Below are 20,674 nucleotides of genomic sequence, written 5' to 3' on the forward strand. Positions count from 1 at the left end.
TCTAACGCCCCCCTTCCCTTGGAGCCGCGCAAGCGTACACTGATTTTGCTCCTCTCTCCCTCATGCCCCCGCCTCCAACACCCTCCGCCCCCCCACCCCACCCCCCGGTCTACCCCACCACGCAGGCGCATCTCCTTAAATCCTGTCCCTACCCCCCTCATCTTTCTCTGCATTTCGTTCCCCCTCCTCTTCCAGCACCTCAGCAGGTTCAAACTCTTCTGCGTGAGGGTGGCGGTGATCGAAAGGTCACGTGATGAGCATCCTGCTGCCCAACATGGCGGAGTTCGACACGATCTCGGAACTGGAGGAGGAGGAAGAAGAAGCGGCAACGTCGTCGTCGTCGCCGTCGTCGTCGTCGTCGGTATCGGGGCCCGACGATGACGAGGAAGATGAGGAGGAGGAGGAAGAAGAGGAGGAGGAGGAAGAAGAAGAGGAGCAGGTGGAGGATACGCCGCCCCCGCCTCGGGTAGTGAGCGAAGAGCATCTGCGGAGATATGCCCCCGACCCTGTATTGGTGCGGGGCGCCGGCCACATCACTGTGTAAGCGAGAGGGAGCCATGGGGTTTGAAAAGGCTGAGATTTGGCGACAGAGGAATAAGGCAATCGAGGGGCCTGTGGAGTGGGGGAGGGCTGACTGAGGCATATAGTTAGGAAAGGACACCTGGTCTAAATGGGGAAACTGAGGGAGACAAGTGTAAAGGAAGTGAGGAGAAAGCAAATGTGATGCACCAACACCGGGTAAAAAGTGAGTATAGGACAAGGAAGTTAGGGGGTTGGGAGCCAGAGGGATTGGAGTAGGGGTGAGTCTCCTTGCTTCTGTGTATGCTGGCGATGAACAGTCTTTAAACTGCAGGATGTACCAGCGGACTCTTTGCCGCCAAGATTGATGTCTGGTGGAACACGGTGACAGCTGTAACAAGTGACGAGACCTAGGCTTGGACTCTTCAAAACAGAAACATAATATATTTTGTGAATAACATTATAGAATATCCACCCATCCATGTATTCATCCATCCTTTCTTCCTATCTAATCCCTTTGTAAATGAATTCAATAATCCTTTCCGTGTCTTGATCACTCCTCATTCTGACGTTTCTTAAATATCACACAATTAGAGGTTCAGGTTGAGAAGTAGCTATGAAACGTAGAAAGAGCAATGGATTGAGAGTGAGGGCTCTTGTATGTTAGTCCCAGCCCTGCTTCTTACTGGCCCTGTGACCTTGGTCAGGTTACTTCCCATTTCTGGGCCTTGATTTCTCCATTGGTAAAATGAGGGGTTTGGAGTAGATGGTTTTTAAAGCCTTTCAGCTCTGAAATAATTTAACATACCTGCAGGAGATTTTGTATTCCCAAGTATTAAATATGCAAACATTAAATATATATGGAAATTAGTCCCCTAGGAGCTGAGAATGATTTTTTGAAAACTCATACGGAGTTTTTTTTTAAATTGACATCTTGGATCATATGTGAGAAAATAAAAAGGGGGAGGGACCTCATAGAGTAGTAGTTGTCAAAGCACAAGAAAAATTTAATGGTTCTCTGGTCTTTGAAGAGTGCTTTCTCGTTTTTATGTGCTTGGACAGTAAATACTTGGAAGTTTGAATATTGTGTCATGTTCATCCTCTTAATTATGCTATCATTTACTGAGTTTTCAAAATAGGACTATTTTTTCCTATCAAGTCATGCTGCCTGTAATTTTGATAATGGCTCACCTACCCCTCTTTCAGTTGAGTTCATATTATCTGAAATCATATATTATGCACCACCTCCCCCCGTCATGTTAGCTTTTAATTTTAACATGCTGAGTATTTTAATTGTAATATACTTTTGTGATCTTTGCATGAAAAGTATTAAGGAAGATTTCAAAATTGTGGAAGAGTGTGGGGAGATTTTTAGACCTGCCTTTTGGTTAGGCAATTTTAACACAATTTTTCTTGGTCCAAGAATTTTGCAGATAGCCTACAATGTTCAGATGCCAGCTTACTGCGCTGTTTTATTTCCATTCCTTTCATCACTAGGGAAACAATTTATTACTCAAATTAATTATGATTCTGGTACCAAAGGTTACTTTCATGCAGATTATTTCATATGATCAAACAGAAAAAGGCTTTTTATTCCAGTCTATAATTTTATATTCCAGCATTCCTCCCCTTCATTTTTTTCCTAAAATTCAGAAAACAAGGAACAGGGAAGAAAACAGAGTTTAGGTTCCCTGAAACTTATTTGTGGTTCCATTCTACTCCTCACACAACCATGGTGAAGTACTTAACAACCTATTTTCAATTAAAAGCAAAGCACTGACACTTGCCATGCCCAGGCCCTTATGATAGGTGTAATGACCTTCTCAGCTTAAAAATTCTGGAATAAGGAGTATGAAATAATGGTGCTCATAGTAACTGCTGGTATTAATTGAAGCCAAAACCTGAAAAGCAGCAAACCAGTACTTGAATTGCTAACCAGCGTACATAGTTTGGAAAATTACTTAGTTGTATTGTACACATTCTCTGACCTAGAAAGCGTGGTTTGATGTTAAATGAGAAACTGGTCTTTTCTATGATAGGAAAACCTTCCTTACAACAGGTAAAGTAAGATCCTTAGGAAATAGTTAATCTAATTCTGAGACGTCTAAAATATCAGCCTCTTTAATTTTTTTCTGGCATGGGAGTGTTAGTTGCCCTATCTGAATGAAATATTTCTTATTCTCTCCCATTCTTATTTTTTTCATTCTTCGTGCAGTCATCTGTTCTTTAGAGGATGTTGTTTCTTTTCAAAGTTTAAAATTTGAGAACCATCACCTCAAATTCAGTATATCTTAAACCCAATTTATTTTCCCTCCCCAGATTGTCTGTGCATTCCAGTTTCCCCATTTCTGACCCTGATACTGCCATTCCAATCTTCCAGGGTAATATTTCAAGTCCTTGAGTCATTTTTAACTCTTCCTTCTCCTTGAATTGCCCTTTGCCAGTCTGTCCCAGAATTATGTCATCATGCCTTTTAAAAGGTCTATTAGATCATTCATTTTCTCCATTTCTACTGGCACCTCTCTAGTTTGGGTTGCCATCATCTCCTGCTTGAATTGCGGCCACAGTCTGCCACCTCTCCCCACCCCAATCCATCTGCATGCTTGTGCCAAACTAATTTTCGTAAAACACGGTTTAATCATGTCACTTTCCTGCTGAAACACCTGCACTGTATCTTAATTAGGTTTGAATTCCTGTGCTCTCTTCCTCCACCCTCAGAGATCATGAGTCCCTCTGCTTGTTCAAAACTCACCCCTCCATTTATGCTTTCCATATCCTTCTCTTCCAGCCTCCTCCCAGGCAGCACCTCTCTATATATTACCTCACTCAGCCTCTCTGTTGGCTCAGCCTGTAAACATATTCAGTCTCTCTAATTCTTTAAAAATAAAAACCTTCCTAGACCTACATTCCCCGTTAGCTATTGTCTAATCTCTCTTCCTTCTTTCTCCAAATTTCTTAAGAGTAGCTACATTCACCATATCTATTTCCTCTTCACCCTTCTGTAATCTGGATTCTGCCACCATGACCACAGACAAACTGGTATCATTAAGATCACCATGACCCTCCTGTTGCTAAATTAGTGGGCATCTTCAATTTCCTATCTTTCTGGTCCTCTCTGCTGCATATAATGACTCCCTCTTTCTCAGAGGCTTTTACTCCAGGGGTCATAAACACACTGGCCTTCAGAGGCGAGATAGGTTACAGAAAATAGTGCAGCATGAGTAATGATGGGGCCTTAGTTGAACTGGAAGGTATATGTTTTGCCTAAAGGTATTCAAATTCTGATTTAAAAAAAAACATTTTGCCAGCCAAACAAATCTAGGAATTCCTTGGCCATTTCACTCTTCCTGGTTCTCCTTATATTTTTCTGGTTATTCCTTAACTGCCTCATTCATGGGTTTCTTTTCCTTTCTTGCTCCTTAAATACTAGTGATCTCCAGGGTTTTGTTCTCAGCCCACTATTCTTATTCCCTGCTCTATCTAGATGGTCTCATCTTGACTCTCATGGTTTCAATTATCTGATGTCTCCCAAATATGTATCAGTATCTCTATACCAGACTCTGTTCTGACTCTTATCTGGACTTCCTCACCTAATGGCTCACTGACATCTTAAATTCAACGTACTCAAAACAAAACTCATCCTCCCCCTCTCGCATCCCCTCACACCCCCATCCCAACCCCTCAAAAAATTCCTCCTATTTCTGAGTTCTCCAACTCAGTTAAATGGACCTCCTCCTATCCCATTATTCATCAGTGGTTCCTCTTTCCCACTCAGTTTTCTCACAGCTAAACAATCAGTGGGTATTAGTAATGTATGACCTAAAAATTTCTTCTTTTCCTCCCTACCACCACTTCCCTGATTCAAGCCCCTTTCACCACCCTACTAGTTATCTTGCCTTCATCCTTGTCACCTCCAAATCTGTTCCTCAGCCTGCTGCTCAATGGAGACACCACTTTCCTGTTTAAGACTTCTGTGGTTTCCCCTTCATCCATAGGATCGAGTCTAAGCTCTATAACATGGAATATAGAACTGGACCCTGCCTATCTATCAGCCTAATCTTTTGACATTTCCCTTTACTGCTTGTATTTTCTTATTCACAGCATGCTGTTTATCTCTTTGCCTCTGCTCAAGCTGGGGCCTTCATCTAGAATCCCAGTACCTACCACCCTTACCTCATAAGTCACCACCTCCTGCAAGTCTTCTCTGCCCTGAATAAATTGGAAGCAGAAATGGCAGGACAATCACTGGTTCCCTCTGAATTCTCAGTGCTTAACACAGTGCCTGCCCTGAAGTAGACACTCAGTAAAAGTGAGTTGAATAAATACTCGTTCACTTTAGTAAAAATATGCCCACCATAGTGTGTGCTGTATTATAGGCCCTCAACAAATGCTAGTTAGTTGAATCATCCTCTGGAGAGTATTTGTGTTTCTGAGCATAGATACAATACTACCAGATTTGGGGTGGGGGTTATGGCATGTCCTTACCTCTGAAAGGTTTGTTGAGCAAGACTTTATGTGTCAGAATACCCCTGTGTACTTATATCATCTTTACACATTGGTTTTCTCGTTACTTATCAAGATATCATTTAATGTCTTATCAATCAATTATAATTTTTTGAGAAGTCGAATGACCTAACCAGAATAATTGTAATTCCAAATCTGAGATGATGATGATCATAAATGGATATTTGGGTATCTTTTTTCAAATTAAAAATTTTTTAAAGTGTCATTAAGGCAGATATATTTGATGTGTTACTCATTGCTGTATATATACCCAGCACAAAGAACAGTAACTGCCATCTTCTGTGTGTCAGTATGCCAGTATGATGGGCACTACCATTTAAATATTGTATAACACACCTAAAATATTTTATTAAAAGATACAAGAATGCCTTTAATATATATATAAATGGCTAAATTAACTCCCACAGATTTGAGGTTTTAGAAACAGAAATAATGAAATGTCTCTTGTAAGTATTGTTTCAGAAATACTATACATTTGAGTGATGTAGCTTAGTGTCTATCATTTTTCATCTTGATATTTTTAGGATGAATATTTGGATCTTACATCTCATGAGATTTTTTTTCTTATTTATAGGTATTACCACACTCTTTATATTACTTAAAATATATAGATATTTACCCTTGATAATACAGCTGTATAGAAGTTAGTAGAGATAAGAGGTTACCAATTCTCAGAAATATATAAAATTCTCATTAAAATTAATCTAAAAGAGCTGAAGTGATTATATACAGAATTGAAAAAAGATGCCCAAATTTGCCAAACAGTGCATTTCTGCAGAAAGTTAGAGAGCACTACAAATATTGATACTTCTCTAATCAGTGAATGGAATGCCTTTTCTGTAAACAGCTGTCTTTGAGGAATTACAGTGAAGCATTGTTAATTTGTGTTTGTATAAGGTAAGTATTTTATAAGATTTTAGGCTTTGAGAATACTGAAGCTATGGTAACTTGTCATTTTACAGGGCAGCAAGACATGATTATTTCCATATGGAAGATAAAAGAAATTTAATTTTTTAAAATCTCTTTTAATTGAAGGGCATAGACTTTCCTTTTTCTTGTTATAGTAAATAGAGATCAGTGCAGGTTCTTCAGAATCAGTGTTACTATAAGTGCATAGTTTTCTAGTGAAATGGTTTTTGTTGGCAGAATTTTACTACACTTTGATGTGTTTTCTTAAATAACCTGAACACATAAACTTAAATTTGAGCAAGGTTTTCAAAGGCTGATGTATAGTCATTTTCAAAAGAATTAAAAACAGTAAGGGGTATAGGGAGGGAGAAAAGAGGGAAGAGCAACTAGAGGACCCATCCTTCTTTACCTCAGTTTCCTTTACTCCAAAGAATTGTCCAAGAAATTAAAATTTGGGGCATTGGAGACACTTAACAAATAAAATACAATCATTAAGAACCACCAGCTGTGTCAGCTTCAAACACATAATAGGCTCTATATTTAATGAAGCCGATAAAATGACAGTGTGAGCAGTTCCCAAGTGCCTTTGTCTAATGCTGAAGAACCCCCACATCTTGACTCATGTCTGTCACTGATCAGTAATGGGTAGATGAGCTTGTCTAACCTCTGTGGACTCACAGTTCTTAACTTAATGGTTTACTTATGAAACAAAGCTGAGGTGTTCATTTAGCAGGAGCCATTTCAACATTTTCCTAGTAGCTACTAAGTAAAATGTTGTGCCTAAGATTATTTAAGTACTCATTTTAGGTGCTGAATATCTAATGGAGAAGTTAAAGAAAGAAATCCCTGGTAGGCAAGAACAGAATTGCTACTACCTTTTAGCCCAAATTATGAGAATATATTGGGCCTAGTTTGCCTATCTTTATACCTTTTGAAGTAGATAAATGTAGGCCATAATGGAGTGTTTTAAGAAGTAAAATGACACTTTCCTTAGCATTTCTTTTTTTTTTTTAATTTTTGTCCACACTGCATAGCTTGTGGGATCTTCATTCCCCGACCAGGGATTGAACTTGGGCCCTTGGCAGTGAGAGCAGAGAGTGCTAACCACTAGACTGCCAGGGTATTCCCTCCTTACCATTTCTAATATACTTTTTATATTTTAGAAAATACAATCCATTTTTATATTAGAGAAGAAAATTTGTAATGTGAATTTAGCAAGCAGTTTTTGAGAACCTGAGCACTGGGCTAAGCACTATGAAGAATACAGAAAAAAGAAAGTACAGGTCTTGGTTTACAAAGCTAACAGGAAAATCTCCTTTAAGGAATTGGTGTGGATCAGCGAAGAATAAAAGAAAATATTTTATTAAATTTTGAATTGTGTAGTACAGATTAAAGTTGGCTATGAGTGTTCAGAGAAAGGGAAATCCATGAAGGCTTGCAGCAGGGGTTGACTTGAGTTTTGAGGACTGCATTGGATTGAAACTAGGGAGAGGAAGCAAGAGAAACCACATGAACAAAGACGAGCCAACACAGCAGTGGCAATGGAAAGGAAGGAAATGATATGAGAATGATTTCAAAGGAACAAATAACAGGACTTGGGACCACCTGGATATAAGCAAGGTGCAAAAAATAGGAGAGGGAAGGTCCAAAAAATACCAGGGTCTAGGTTAAAGAGAGTCAATGTGCCATTGATAGAGATGAGGAATTTGGAAGGGGGGAGCCAGTTTCCAATAAAAGGTAACTTTTAATTTTAGACGTGTTCACTTGAGGTGTATTATTTTGTAGCATGATATCCAAATGGAAATAGTTATTTTTGTTGTTTTTTTTAATTTATTTTATTGAAGTATAGTTATTTACAATGTTGTGTTAATTTCTGCTGTACAGCAAAGTGATTCATTTATATATATGTATATATTCTTTTCCATATTCTTTTCCATTATGGTTTATCACAGGATATTGAATATAATTCCCTGTGCTATACAGTAAGACCTTGTTGTTAATCCATTCTATATATGCTAGTTTACATCTGCTAACCCCAAACTCCCACTCCATCCCTCCCTCACCCACCCTCCCCCTTGGCAGCCACAAGTCTGTTCTCTATGTCTGTGAGTCTGTTTCTGTTTCATAGATAAATTCATTTGTGTCATATTTTAGATTCCACATATAAGTGATATCATATGGCATTTCTCTTTCTCTTTCTGACTTACTTCACTTTGTATAATAATCTCTAGGGCCATCCATGTTGCTACAAATGGCATTATTTCCAAATGGAAATTTTTAGTATGCAATTAGAGATGAGGGACTAGAGCATGTTGGGAAATATAGAACTAGAGATATAGATTTGGCATAGAAGTGATTGTCAAGGCTATTAAAAATAGATGAACTGTTGTAATTCCTTTAGAAAGAGGAGCAGATGACTAACAGCTAAACTTTGGGAAAAGACAAGAGTGTTAGGAGAGAGTGAATGAATCGGAGAACGTTAGGAAGGAGTGGTGAACAGCATCATAGGCTGCAAAGTCGGGGGGAAAGTTCTGAGAAGAGGACATTGAATTTGGCACTAAATAAGATGAACTTGTCTTTCTAAATAAATTTACCAAATAAGGGATTATTTTCAGTATAGTAACAGCATCAAAAGAGAAATTTCAGAAGGTTAGGAACTTCCCTGGTGGTCCAGTGGTTAAGACTCCACGCTCCCAACACAGGGGCACGGGTTCCATCCCTGGTGGGGGAACTAAGATCCCACATACCACACGGCACAGCCAAAAAAAAAAAAAAGCCAGCATGTTCATTCAAAAGGTTAAGAAAGGAAGGGGTAATATTAAGGAAATGGAAACAGTGGCAACGAAAGTTCATTTGTCTGGTGATAAATGCAAAGAGAATAGCAAAGCTAAAAATTTTTTAAATAATAGAAATATTCCATGCATTTTGAGGAATACATCTGTCTATATTCTCTATGTATTTGATATGTAGTAAAAGAATGGCAACTGGGAAAAGCTATAATGGCAGCAGTCTCTAATGGAGGTAGGAACATATTATTAACGTTGTATCTAAAAGGCAAAAGGGGAATTCCTTGGTGGTCCAGTGGTTAGGACTCAGTGCTTCCACTGAAGGGGACACAGGTTTGATCCCTGGTCAGGGAACTAAAACCCCACATGCTGCACTGCACGGCCAAAAATAAATAAATAAATAAATTGGATTTTTTTTTTTTTTTTTTTTTTTTGCGGTACGCGAGCTTCTCACTGTTGTGGCCTCTCCCGTTGCGGAGCACAGGCTCTGGACGCACAGGCTCAGCGGCCATGGCTCACGGGCCCAGCCGCTCTGCGGCATGTGGGATCTTCCCGGACCGGGGCACGAACCCGTGTCTCCTGCATCGGCAGGCGGACTCCCAACCACTGTGCCACCAGGGAAGCCCTAATTTTAAAAAATAGAAGACAAGCTGTACGAACGGAAATAGAGCTCTGCTTTCAAATGTATCATGTCTACTTTCTATAAATGAAACCTGTATATATTTCTTTGTTACACAATAAGAATTAACTGTGGAATAATGAATTCAATTACATCTTCTTGACTAGTGATAAGGTCACTATTTACCTAAATATGATTTGAATGAAATATGTTTCTTGCTCTATTAAATATTTGTCATGTTACTGATTGCTTAGTTAGTACATAATTACAAATATATATTTAATACTAGAGTATCAGTTTCTCAAACAGCACATGAAAGTTGCCATAAAAATTCATGTACAAGAGTACCATTTTATTTTTAAGTTTGGTTATACTCCTCTATGTATAGATTTAAGGGGAATGTTATGAGAATGTTATTATAAAAATGTTATGCTCTCGTTGTGTGTTGTACTGACACCTAGAGAAGTAATGAAGTTTTTTAATGAAGTGAAGTTCTTTTTATAATTGCTAATTAATTTTCTCAACTCTTTTAAAGTATAGAATTTGTTGTTTTAAAATACATTTTAAACATGCAAGGTAAAATATATTTATGTACAGATATGTACCTTGCTGCTAGCTGCTAAATATAGTCTTTTGCACAAAAAGCACAAGGATTGGCTTGTGTCCTTGAAGAGGAGCTGTTAACATAAATGATACAAGGAGACTGTGATTCTCACAGAGAGTTTTAATAGGACGTTGGATTCTTAAGATGTCTTTAAAGTGACCCTAAGACCAAAGTGCAATAAATCAGTAGAATCAAACAGGACATACAGTAGCTTATTATTCAACAAACTTTTATTAAGCACCTACTAGATTCCATTGTGCTAGTGGAAGCATAGTGGAAGATAGCAAAGTAAATAAGCCATAGTTTCTGTTCTCAAGGAGCTTAATATAGGACAGAAAGAATTTAGGGATTAGCATTTGAATTTTGGTTGCCTCCTCTTACTATGTGACTTTGGGCAAGTCATTTGATTACTTTTTGAAAAAATTTTTTCTGAGTGTCAGCTTCCTTCTCTGTAAAACAGAGATAACAATACCCCTCTTGAAGGGTTGTGAATTTTAGAGGTAATGTATTTACCTAACACAGTGTCTAACCCATGGTAAGTAGATAGTTACTGGTAACTGTTACTATTATTGTCTACCTCAAAAGGAGTTCTTATTAAATGTTAGTGTTTTTTGCTTACACTAACATAAAATTGTAGTCACTCTGATATATCATCTAACATGCAGGAAGTGACCTTTGTTATTCCTACCAAAATCAATCACCAAGTAGGTGAAGGAAGGCTTATAAAAAATCATTTTGACTTAGTACAGATTTCAGTGAGTGTACTTGAAAAAAGTCAGAGCTTTTGAGGCTGGGATCTGTTTTCTCAAAATTGGTTGAACATATACATAAAAGCCATTCATAAGGATCAACCTTTGAGTATCTGAATAGTAACTGATCATAAGTTGTCAAGCTCTATAGTTCCAAAGGTTACATTAGTTTTTATTAGGAATTTTCATATATCCACAGAAGTAGAAAGAATAGTATAATCCACTCCCATATATAACCCATCAGCCAGTTCCAACAGTTATCAATTAAAATGGGTTTTAACAGAGATGTTTCAATCAAAAGTTGTGATATTTCCAGCTGTATGTCAGTGTTTCTCTATTATTTTTTAATCTCATATCATGGTTCTAGTTAGAATCCTACTTTAACATTGGCTCCTTAAGTTTCTTTTACTGTTAATTTGGATTAATAGTCAAAGGTGTATTTTCTATAAATATCAAATTATTTTTAGGACGTGCTTTTAGGTCACAACATCAAAAGAAAAATGCATGGCTTTGTAACTTTTTTTAAGGGCAAGAGTTAAATATGCTGGTTAGAATATATTTTGTTCTGTCTTTGTTTTTAAGGTTTGGCTTGAGCAACAAGTTTGATACTGAATTTCCCTCAGTTCTAACAGGGAAGGTAAGTGAGAGTTTGCATTGAACTTTTCAATTCTAAAAGCATTGTTTTATGACTTATTTAGTGTTATGACAAGTGCTTTGACTCACTGTAATGAAGTCTGATAATAAGAGGTCAGGGTAATTGGAGGCTATGTCGTTAGTGACTGAAAGCTGTCTCCATGACTACTAGCATATGACCAGTTATTTTGTTCATGTCCATTAATGCCAGCCATTACTTACTTATCTGTTCAGTTTTTCCAGTTTTGCCTTTTTTCTCAGCACTGGTAGCTGTAATTGTTTTCATTTAGGTCAGTAATTTCCAATGATTTTAGAGTTAACGAAGTTATCAGTGTTCAAATTTGTATCACTCTATGAATTTTAGTGTCCTGTGATGTGATTTGTTATACATCAAAAAATCAAATTTTTGGTTGGACATTTTTCTGTCATTTAGATAGCTTGAGCTTCTACAATTGGATTCACTGCAATAAATTGTTATTACCTTTTTGTTTCCTGGTTCCTCTACACCCAGTAGTATCTTCTAGCATCGAGGCTCAATATTCAAAGACTTCCTAGGATTCAAAACTGTTTGGAAAATCCTCTTACAACAGTAATGTTAACTTCTAAACCCAAAGGAAAAAGCTCTGACTAAGGCAAAAAGAATATATAAAACTCCTAGCGTATTGTCAGGTACTTATTAGCTTCACAATGTAAGTTTGTGGTTGTTATTGATAATTCTTCATCAGTATATCCCAGTTTCACCCTGATTGTTTTTCCACTTTTCTCTACTCACCAGCTTTCAATTTTAATTGCTTTTGCTACTTTAACCTTCTTCCTCTGAGTAATTGTTTGTTCTTGGTCCCATCGATAATTTGTTCTCTTTGATTGTTGACCTTTTCTGTCTCTCCTGATATATAATGTCAAATCATTCCATATAGTACTAAACAAGTGGTGATAGTCCCTAGGTAAGTGAACATTAGAAAATATGTGGCCATTTATCTTTTTAGGATACAAAGAGCCCTTTGGTTTGAGATTTTGGCCTCACTCCCTAGTATGTTCTACCTTCCTATCCTGATCATTTAGAATTATTCACCAATTTAAGCAGCAGTTCAGATTTAGATTTGTGTATATGAATTAATCATAAATGTTTTTTCCAAGGGAAAAAATAGCTATGGGAAAAAATCTCTTGAATAGTAATTTGTCTGTGGAAAGATGGCAAATTCAATATTAAAGAGAATGTGAATTAAAGCATCTCCAGTGGAAAACTTGTTCTTTATGTTTCCCTTGATGCTGCTGCATGTGTTGTCTGGGCAGTTACATCCAGCTTTATTATTGGTTTAGTTAAAAAAAGTTTGAATTATAAATACAAGTAACTCTAGAAAATGAATAATCAAAAAATATGTCAGAGAATAGAGTTCCCAGGTGTAAGAATTATCCATCTTTGAAATTGGCCACTTTTATGTGCTCGAGGAATCTTCAGAATATTTCTTCACACCTCTTCATTTCTTTCCAAGCCTTCTAAAACTAGAAATTCCACCAGCATAAAAGATAGTCATTTTTTAAACTAGGGAAATACGAATATTAAGCTGCCTTTGGTATGCATTCACACAACCTAAATGATCTGGATATGAACTGTTCTTAAAGATATCCATTCTTTTCAGGTGACCGTTTTCGTAACACATAATGATTTGGATATTTATTCTAGTGTGCATTATTTAAATGCACAAAATTTCTCATAAATTGAATGAGGCATAAATGATACAGTGATGTTTTTCCTAGTTTAGTGTTTGGTGATGAAAAAAACTAAAAGGAATTCTGAAAGTCTGATTTTTTTTCAAAGTCACATGATAACTTTATTTTCTCTTTATTTATTTTCTCTTTAATGAGATTATTTTTCTCCGGTAGGCACTATTTCATTTGTATAGGTTATTTTGGATTATCAAAATGCATCTCTGATAACTGTGGGGTCTTGAGAGGCAAAAAAGAATTTGCATGTTTCAGAAAAAATCTGAAAGAAAAAAAAGGTTTGAATTCCAGACTTAGCAGCAGTGTAAGTATATTTCAAAATGAATAAATGCAGTAGGTAAAATAGAAAAATAAATCTGCATTTTACAAAACCAGTATTCCAGCATGAGTGGAATTCTATATAGCATTTATGCCTAAACTAAGCAAAATTGTGGAGTGAATTCTGAAAACCTCAAAAGCCATTTTGTTAAGCTCTGTGACTCAGTATTAATTTTGTGCTTCTTATGTATTAATGCTTTTAATATAAATAAAAAGATAATCTTTTATATTAAGTTAAGGAAAGATTGTTTCCTCCTTTCACTGAAGATAAGTCCTCCTGTCGTGATAGGACATATCAAACAGGTGTATACATACAGATTCTGGTGACCAGAAAATGAAAGAACCACAAAACTTCAGAAAAGAAATAAAAGCTTCCGGCCCTCAGCTTGAAACAATTAAATGGTGTTACAGGGAGATTAGTGTGCAGTGTTGGGAACCATAAACCATAAAATCCACCTTTACTATTGCGATCCAGTATGACAAGTGATTGATTGGGTTGTGTTCCCCATGATTGAAGGAGGCAAATCAGTCCTGCTGGGTTTTGCTTAGATTTTCTTCTGTTTGCAAAGTCTCTTGCATCCTGTTATAAAATATTATGACCCTTTCCCCCACCTTTATGATGTGGCTTTCTTTTTTCTTTCTAAGAAAGTCAAAAGGAATTAAATGTTTCTTTACAACCTGCCATTCAGCTACAAAGTAAAGGGCTTCCATCTAACCTTCATTACTAGAAATACTCAATTATATGGAAGTAAATGAGTAAAATGTTATTAACTCTGATTCCACACAGTTAACTAAACATTTCTTTCACATTGTTTAAAATCGGGAGTTAACCAATTCTCATTTCCTATGCCTTTATCTCTGTTTTATGACTTTTACTGTTATTCAAATACAGATTTTTTTTTCAAAGACAATTCTGGCTTCCTTTTAAAGTCAAAATGAAGATTTCAGTTTATTCTTTGAAATTCTAGTAAAAGTTTTCTTTTCAATATGTTTCTGTTATTACTTCAAAAAATTTGAATTCTCACTTTTAGTAACTTGAATGTTTTAGTTTTTAATTTGTCCATAGTAAGAGAGTACAAACTGTGAATATTATATGTTAAAAGTGGAAAGTATTGGTGGAGAAGAAGGAAAATTGCCACATTTTAGAAATGCTTTTGTTAATTCATTTCCAGAAGCATGTAATGAAAGATAAATCTTATAACAAATTTTATATACCTTGGCATATAATTTACTTCATTCACAGTGTTTTAAACAAAAATCAAATTTTACATTTTGGATTGATTCATTTCTGACTTTAGCCTCATTCTTTACTTTTTCTCGTCTGTGCTTACACGCTTTTAAATAAAAGTTTTAAATAAAAATTTTACTTTTTAAACATAAATTTAAATTCTACTTACAAGCACTTAAATTTGTAAATGGACAGATTTAATAATTTTATGAGTTTATATCAAAATTTGCCATATTTAAAAAATGTATTAGTGTTTCTGGATACACAGTTTAAAGAAAATTGATAATAATGTTATATTACAGATTACAGCTAAATATATAAATATATTTTCCTTATTTTAACTTCCATTTGCTTGCTCAGTGGCTCACTAGGAAAAAAGAAGTTGAATATCACTCTTTGAGAGGTAAATTTTAAGATAGCAACTTAGTACCTTGATTTTACAAAGAACATCTTTTCTCTTAAGAATTGAAAAGCATTAAATTTGCATTCAAAATGTAGCAGTTTATCCTTTTGTTTATAATAGACTGTGTAGCAAAGCTGTGGAGTATTAAGTTACCTGATACAAACCTTCAGGTGATACTCGATGCAAAAAAGAGCTTTGCTTTTCTTTCTCCAAATCTAGTCAAATACAATCCGCTGACTTCCTTTCTCAAAGCATTCTAGTTAGGAGGTCCTTTCTAAGGTATAATTTCCATTCCCTGTGAGGTATGTAATAGAAAAATTATTTATTTCATTTTATAGATGGGAGACTAAAACTCACAAAAATTAAATGAACTTACCTAGGATTTTTTATAACTAATAAGAGACTAGAATCTAGATCTTGACTTGTTGTCTTAATGTGCTTAGCCTGTTGGTGTTTTCTATTTTCAATTATAAGCCATGGTTCTCTGAATTTACTTTCATATTTACTCCAGATATTTAGTCATTTATTTGGAATTCTTTTCACTCAGTGATTGTCTTTAGGTCATATTGGAGAATGAAATCAGTTTAATTTCCTCCTGTAAATACAGTTTTGAGCCTTACAATTTCACAACTTGTTAACATATTAGGAAGAAAATCTAATTTATAGGTTAAGCGATTAACATTATTGGGTGGCATGAACAATTCTAATAAAGCTAGTATAATTATTTAATGTTTAAATCATGATGGTACTGAATTCTGTGGTCATGTATCTTTCTAACGTCTGCTAATAGGTATGTATTGTAGTATTGATTCTAAGACATGTTTATTAAAAGACAAAAATGTAATAAATTGATTCCTGTAATACAGTTTTTACTTGGAAGAGTTATAAAGCTCTGTATTTTTGATACCAAACATGCTAGTGGGGTTTTTATTTTACAGCAGCTTATTTTTCCTAGTAATTTCATAATTTTTGCTTGCACAACCAGATGGCAGAATTTTTTTCCCATAGATTTTACAGTGTGACAGCTTTCTAAATGAAAGGGAATCATTTTTGTGATCCAGAAATGTGATTTCACTGAAAGCAAACTATTTTTAGTATACCTTTGAATTGTATAACCTTCAAGCAGAGTTTTTTGTATAAATCTAATTATGCCTGTCATGCTCTTGCCTTTGAACTGACTTTGTCATTGTTTACAGAGAGGCACAAGCAGCCACTTCCAGGAATGGAGGTAGTAATTAAAAATATTAAATTTGTATATTTAAGGATCTCTGAACTTCTAAAATTTATAGCAGCTATGAGTCCATTTTATACTAATATTAAGACTGTGTTTTGAATGTGATCACTCCTCACTGTCTTTTGTTAGTGTAGCTTTTCCCTACAAACAATGGCAAGTGTTAAAATTGTTATCTTGCAAATTTGCCAGGGAGAAAAGGTTTGAGAGTTGCCTTTTTAAAGATAATCCAGAAATATTGCTGAGGTCTAAATTTAATTCTATTTACTCTGGTAGTATTTAGGTTTTATTGTATTATGCTTCTAGTCTTACTCAACCTTTAGTCTGAGTGACTGGAGACTATAAATAATATTGCTTTAATAATGAGAATATTTGTAAGAAAACTGCTTAACAGGTATCCTTTACCACCAATGTTACTGTTGTCATTTTATTGTTGATAATTTCAAAAGACTGTTTTCGAACATGAGAATAAGTTCTGTAAACATGAAATTATATTGTTTTGCTTTCTAATGTCATCCAGGAGTATGTAATACATATTTTTTTGGTATTTTATTTTTTTAACATCTTTATTGGAGTATAATTGCTTTACAGTGGTTTGTTAGTTTCTGCTTTATAACAAAGTGAATCAGTTATACATATACATATGTTCCCATATCTCTTCCCTCTTGCGTCTCCCTCCCTCCCACCCTCCCTATCCCACCCCTCCAGGCGGTCACAAAGCACCGAGGGAAAGATAGGGAGGAAATATATTTAGACGTGTAATTCCTTAAAGTACTTGTAATAAGACAAACATTTTCTTTAGATTTAGAGACAAATAGTAGAAAGCTGCCCACAGATTGTTAAAGATTGCACCCTTGTTGTAGGTGGCCCCAGAAGAATTTAAGACCAGCATTGGCCGTGTGAATGCATGTTTGAAAAAGGCTCTCCCAGTCAATGTGAAATGGCTGCTGTGTGGTTGTCTCTGCTGCTGTTGCACACTGGGTTGCAGCCTGTGGCCCGTTATTTGTCTCAACAAAAGAGTGAGTAACCATTTTATTGTGTAATAATAATGAGCTAACGTTTATTGAACACTTGCTGTGTGCCAAGTACTTTACAGAATTTATTAAATTCTCATAACAATGCTGTCCTCATTCTAGATATAAAGAAACTCGGGGTCAGAGAGATTAAGTCATTTGTCCAACCTTTATCAACGCTTTATCACTTAATATGGGTTCAATCATTATTTTAAATAAGTGCAAAGTAAGTGGAGTACTTAAGTAAATATAAATGTGACTGGGCTACTTATTCTTTTTACAAAACCTGAAGCTATGATTTAAAGTATTTCCAAGCCACAGGTATATGGGAGAGTTTCTTCTGATCTGAAGAAAGGCAGAAGTGAGAGTAATCTACAAAGTTGGTAGGGGAAATCCTTGTTAATTTTGAACATGTCAAAATAACATTCTGACATGACATTACCAGTTATGTCATGGATTTAAGACTACTACATTTATCTCGTCTTCTTTAAAATTTTATTTTGATCTTTAGAATGATTTTCCCCCAGTGGGAAGATATTTTTAAACTTTTTAATTGAAGCCAATGAGGAAAATTAATTCATTTTACCTACAGTTATTTTCCCTGTACCACATTGATGATTTCATTTAAACTTCTAAATAATAATTAGCCTACTGAACCATATTCAACATCACAACACCTTGTGGGGGTATAATTAGTGATGCAGTTGTTTCATAAACCAAAAAGATTCCCAACAAGTACTCATTACATTTTCCCCTCCATCTTTCTCTTGCCCTCCTTAATGTCTACTTCAAAAAAACAAATAATAAAATACTGTCACCCCTATAACTTTTTGAATGGAAAATTAGACATTTTATTAATTCTCTTGGTCACTACCAGTAGATCAGTGCTTTATTTTAAATAGAGCTTAGTTTATTGTTTGTCAAAGCTTGAACAATGTTCTCAAATGGCTTTCTGTAAGTTAAAAAAATGACAGCATAAATTTCTTTCTTTAATTGTCATATCTTTTAAAAGTTACAAATCAATAACTCCTACCCATCCTCATTATTTTTAAAGCCTCAATGTGAATTAATTATTGGATTTTTTCATCACACAAATATAGCCAATTTCAATTACTTAAGAAGAGTTTTTGGTTTTAATATTATCCAGGATCTTTTTTTCTGATGACCTGTTTACGTATTTGCCTCTTTATTAATACCTCCGCCACAAGGCCTGAAATAGAAACAATTTATTCAGTCATGTATTTTACTATGATCACTACTGATATGAAATTAATACTGATGCTGTGATTTCTTCCCATCTCCCACTACTTTGGTTAGGAATTCATATTGAAATTGAGGCATCAGTGTATTCTTAGATCACTAATCTGTCAGTTTTAAAAAGTTTATTTAGTACAGATATGCAAACAGTTGTCCTGTGGGCTAAATCCAGCCCACTCTGTTTTTTAAACATTTAAATCAGTTGCCAGCATTTAAAAATTAGAATATTTAAAGTAAAATTTGAAACAGCCAGCGTCTCTTGTAAAATCTAAAGCTCTGACAGTATTGGACCCACATGCCTATCTTTCAGCAATTAGCCCTTGCTGAGTGGTGGCTCCTTCCTTTAAATAGGACACGTGGTCTCTGGTTCACCATAGAACTACGCAGCATTTACATTATCTGCCTTGCTCTGTACACTTTATAGTTATGGCCGTTGATTTTGTACATACTATGTTAACACACTAGACAATGAAGCACCAAGCACATGCTGGTAACCTTGTACAAGCACTGTCCTTTCTGGAGCCTCAATTTCCTCACCTATAAAATCCAGATAATATTAGTTACTTTTATGGTGGTTGTGATGATGAAGAGATTTAAGGCCCATCACTGCTTTTTTTTGTCCACATGGAGAAATAAAAAATAAAATACAACAATTTAAAAATGGCTCTAGCCATTTCTAACCGGGTATCTAGCTTCATAGAAGTCACATCTGTGTTTATCCACAAAATAAAATGGAAATAATATGATTAATCTGCCCTGTGTCACAAGGTTGCTGTATAAATGAATGATTGTAAAATGTTTCCAAGAAAAGAACTTCTTTGTAAACAGTCTGCCTTGTGAACTTTTTTTTTTTTTTTTTTTTGGCCAGTATACGTCATAGACATTTTTTTCCAGCAAATTAGTTGAAAGAAAAGAAATACAGACCAGAATGCCCTGAGCTGCTCTTAGTCTCTCTTGGCTCTGGTAGGATTCTAAGCTTACATGACATATGAAATGAAGGTCTTTGTTTACCCATTCTTACATTTACCACTGTGTTATTATAGTCAATTTTCAGGCCTAATCCTGCCACCATCCTTAAATTTGATATTACTTTTAACATTTACCTTTTTTGCTATAATATTTGCTAAACTGAGAGGGATGTTCAGAGGGAAGGGACTGTTATCTCAGTCTTACAACATGAACATAATGTTGTTTTCCTTATGATTTCTAATTTCATTCCATTGTTATTGGAGAAGATACTTTGTATGGTTTTAATCTTTTTTTATTTATTGAGGCTTGTTTAGTGGCATAACATATGGCCTATCCTGGAGAATACTCCATGTATACTTAAGAATAAATTTGTATTATATTGTTGTGGGGTGGAGGGTTCTGTATATGTCTGTTAGATCTAGTTGGTTGACAGTGTTGTTCAAGTCCTGCCTTTCTTTACTGCTCTGCAAAGTTGTTCTATCCATTATTGAAAGTGGAGTATTGAAGTCCTATTATTGTAGAAATATCTATTTCTCCCTTCAGATTTGTCAGTTTCTGCTTCATGTATTTTGCAGGTCTGTTGCTAGTTGTGTATATATTTATCATTGTCATTTCTTCTTGAAAGATTTATATTTTCATCAATATATATTGTTAGGGAATTAATGTTTGTGTTCCCTCAAAAGTCATATGTTGCAGCCCTCCCCTCTAATATGATTGTATTTGGGGGTGGTTGGTATTTTGGCCTTTGGGAGGTACTTAGGTTTAGATGAAGTCATGAGGGTGGGGTCCTCATGGTGGAATTAGTGCCCTTATAAGAAAAAAATAGAGAGCTTGCTCTCTATCTCTCTACCGTGTGAGCAACAAGGAAGTTGTCTATAAGGAACTTATAGACAACTATAAGTTGTTCTTCTATGAGGAAAAGGGCTTCCACCAGAACCCAACAAACCATGCTGACACACTGATCTAAGACTTCGATACTCCGGAACTGTTGTTGAAGCCACCTAGAATATGGTCTTTTGTCATAGTAGCCTGAGCATATTAAGACATATAGTGTCCATCTTTTTCTCTTGTAACATTTTTTCTTACTTAAAATCTATTTTGTCTGATATCATCTATCCCAGCTCTTTTTCTGGTTACTATTTACATGGAAAATCTTTTTCTGTCCTCTCACTTTCAACCTACTTGTG

The 20,674-nt window shown here is 35.5% G+C and overlaps 1 protein-coding gene across 2 annotated transcripts in view; it reads left to right on the plus strand.

Annotated features, from left to right (window-relative positions):
• Positions 1–253: 253 nt before the first annotated feature.
• Positions 254–20,674, plus strand: part of CHIC1 (cysteine rich hydrophobic domain 1) — a gene marked incomplete at both ends in the record, with an annotated part of 35,360 nt that continues 14,939 nt past the window's right edge. For both annotated transcript variants that reach the window (XM_082864032.1, XM_082864033.1), the window contains 3 exons: positions 254–540; positions 11,293–11,347; positions 17,112–17,267. In XM_082864032.1, coding sequence (XP_082720158.1) covers positions 254–540; positions 11,293–11,347; positions 17,112–17,267 — 498 coding nt within the window. The remainder of the gene's footprint in view (positions 541–11,292; positions 11,348–17,111; positions 17,268–20,674) is intronic.

This window comes from Leucopleurus acutus (assembly GCF_964270905.1).
Source record: "Leucopleurus acutus genome assembly, chromosome: X".
NCBI lineage: Eukaryota > Metazoa > Chordata > Mammalia > Artiodactyla > Delphinidae > Leucopleurus > Leucopleurus acutus.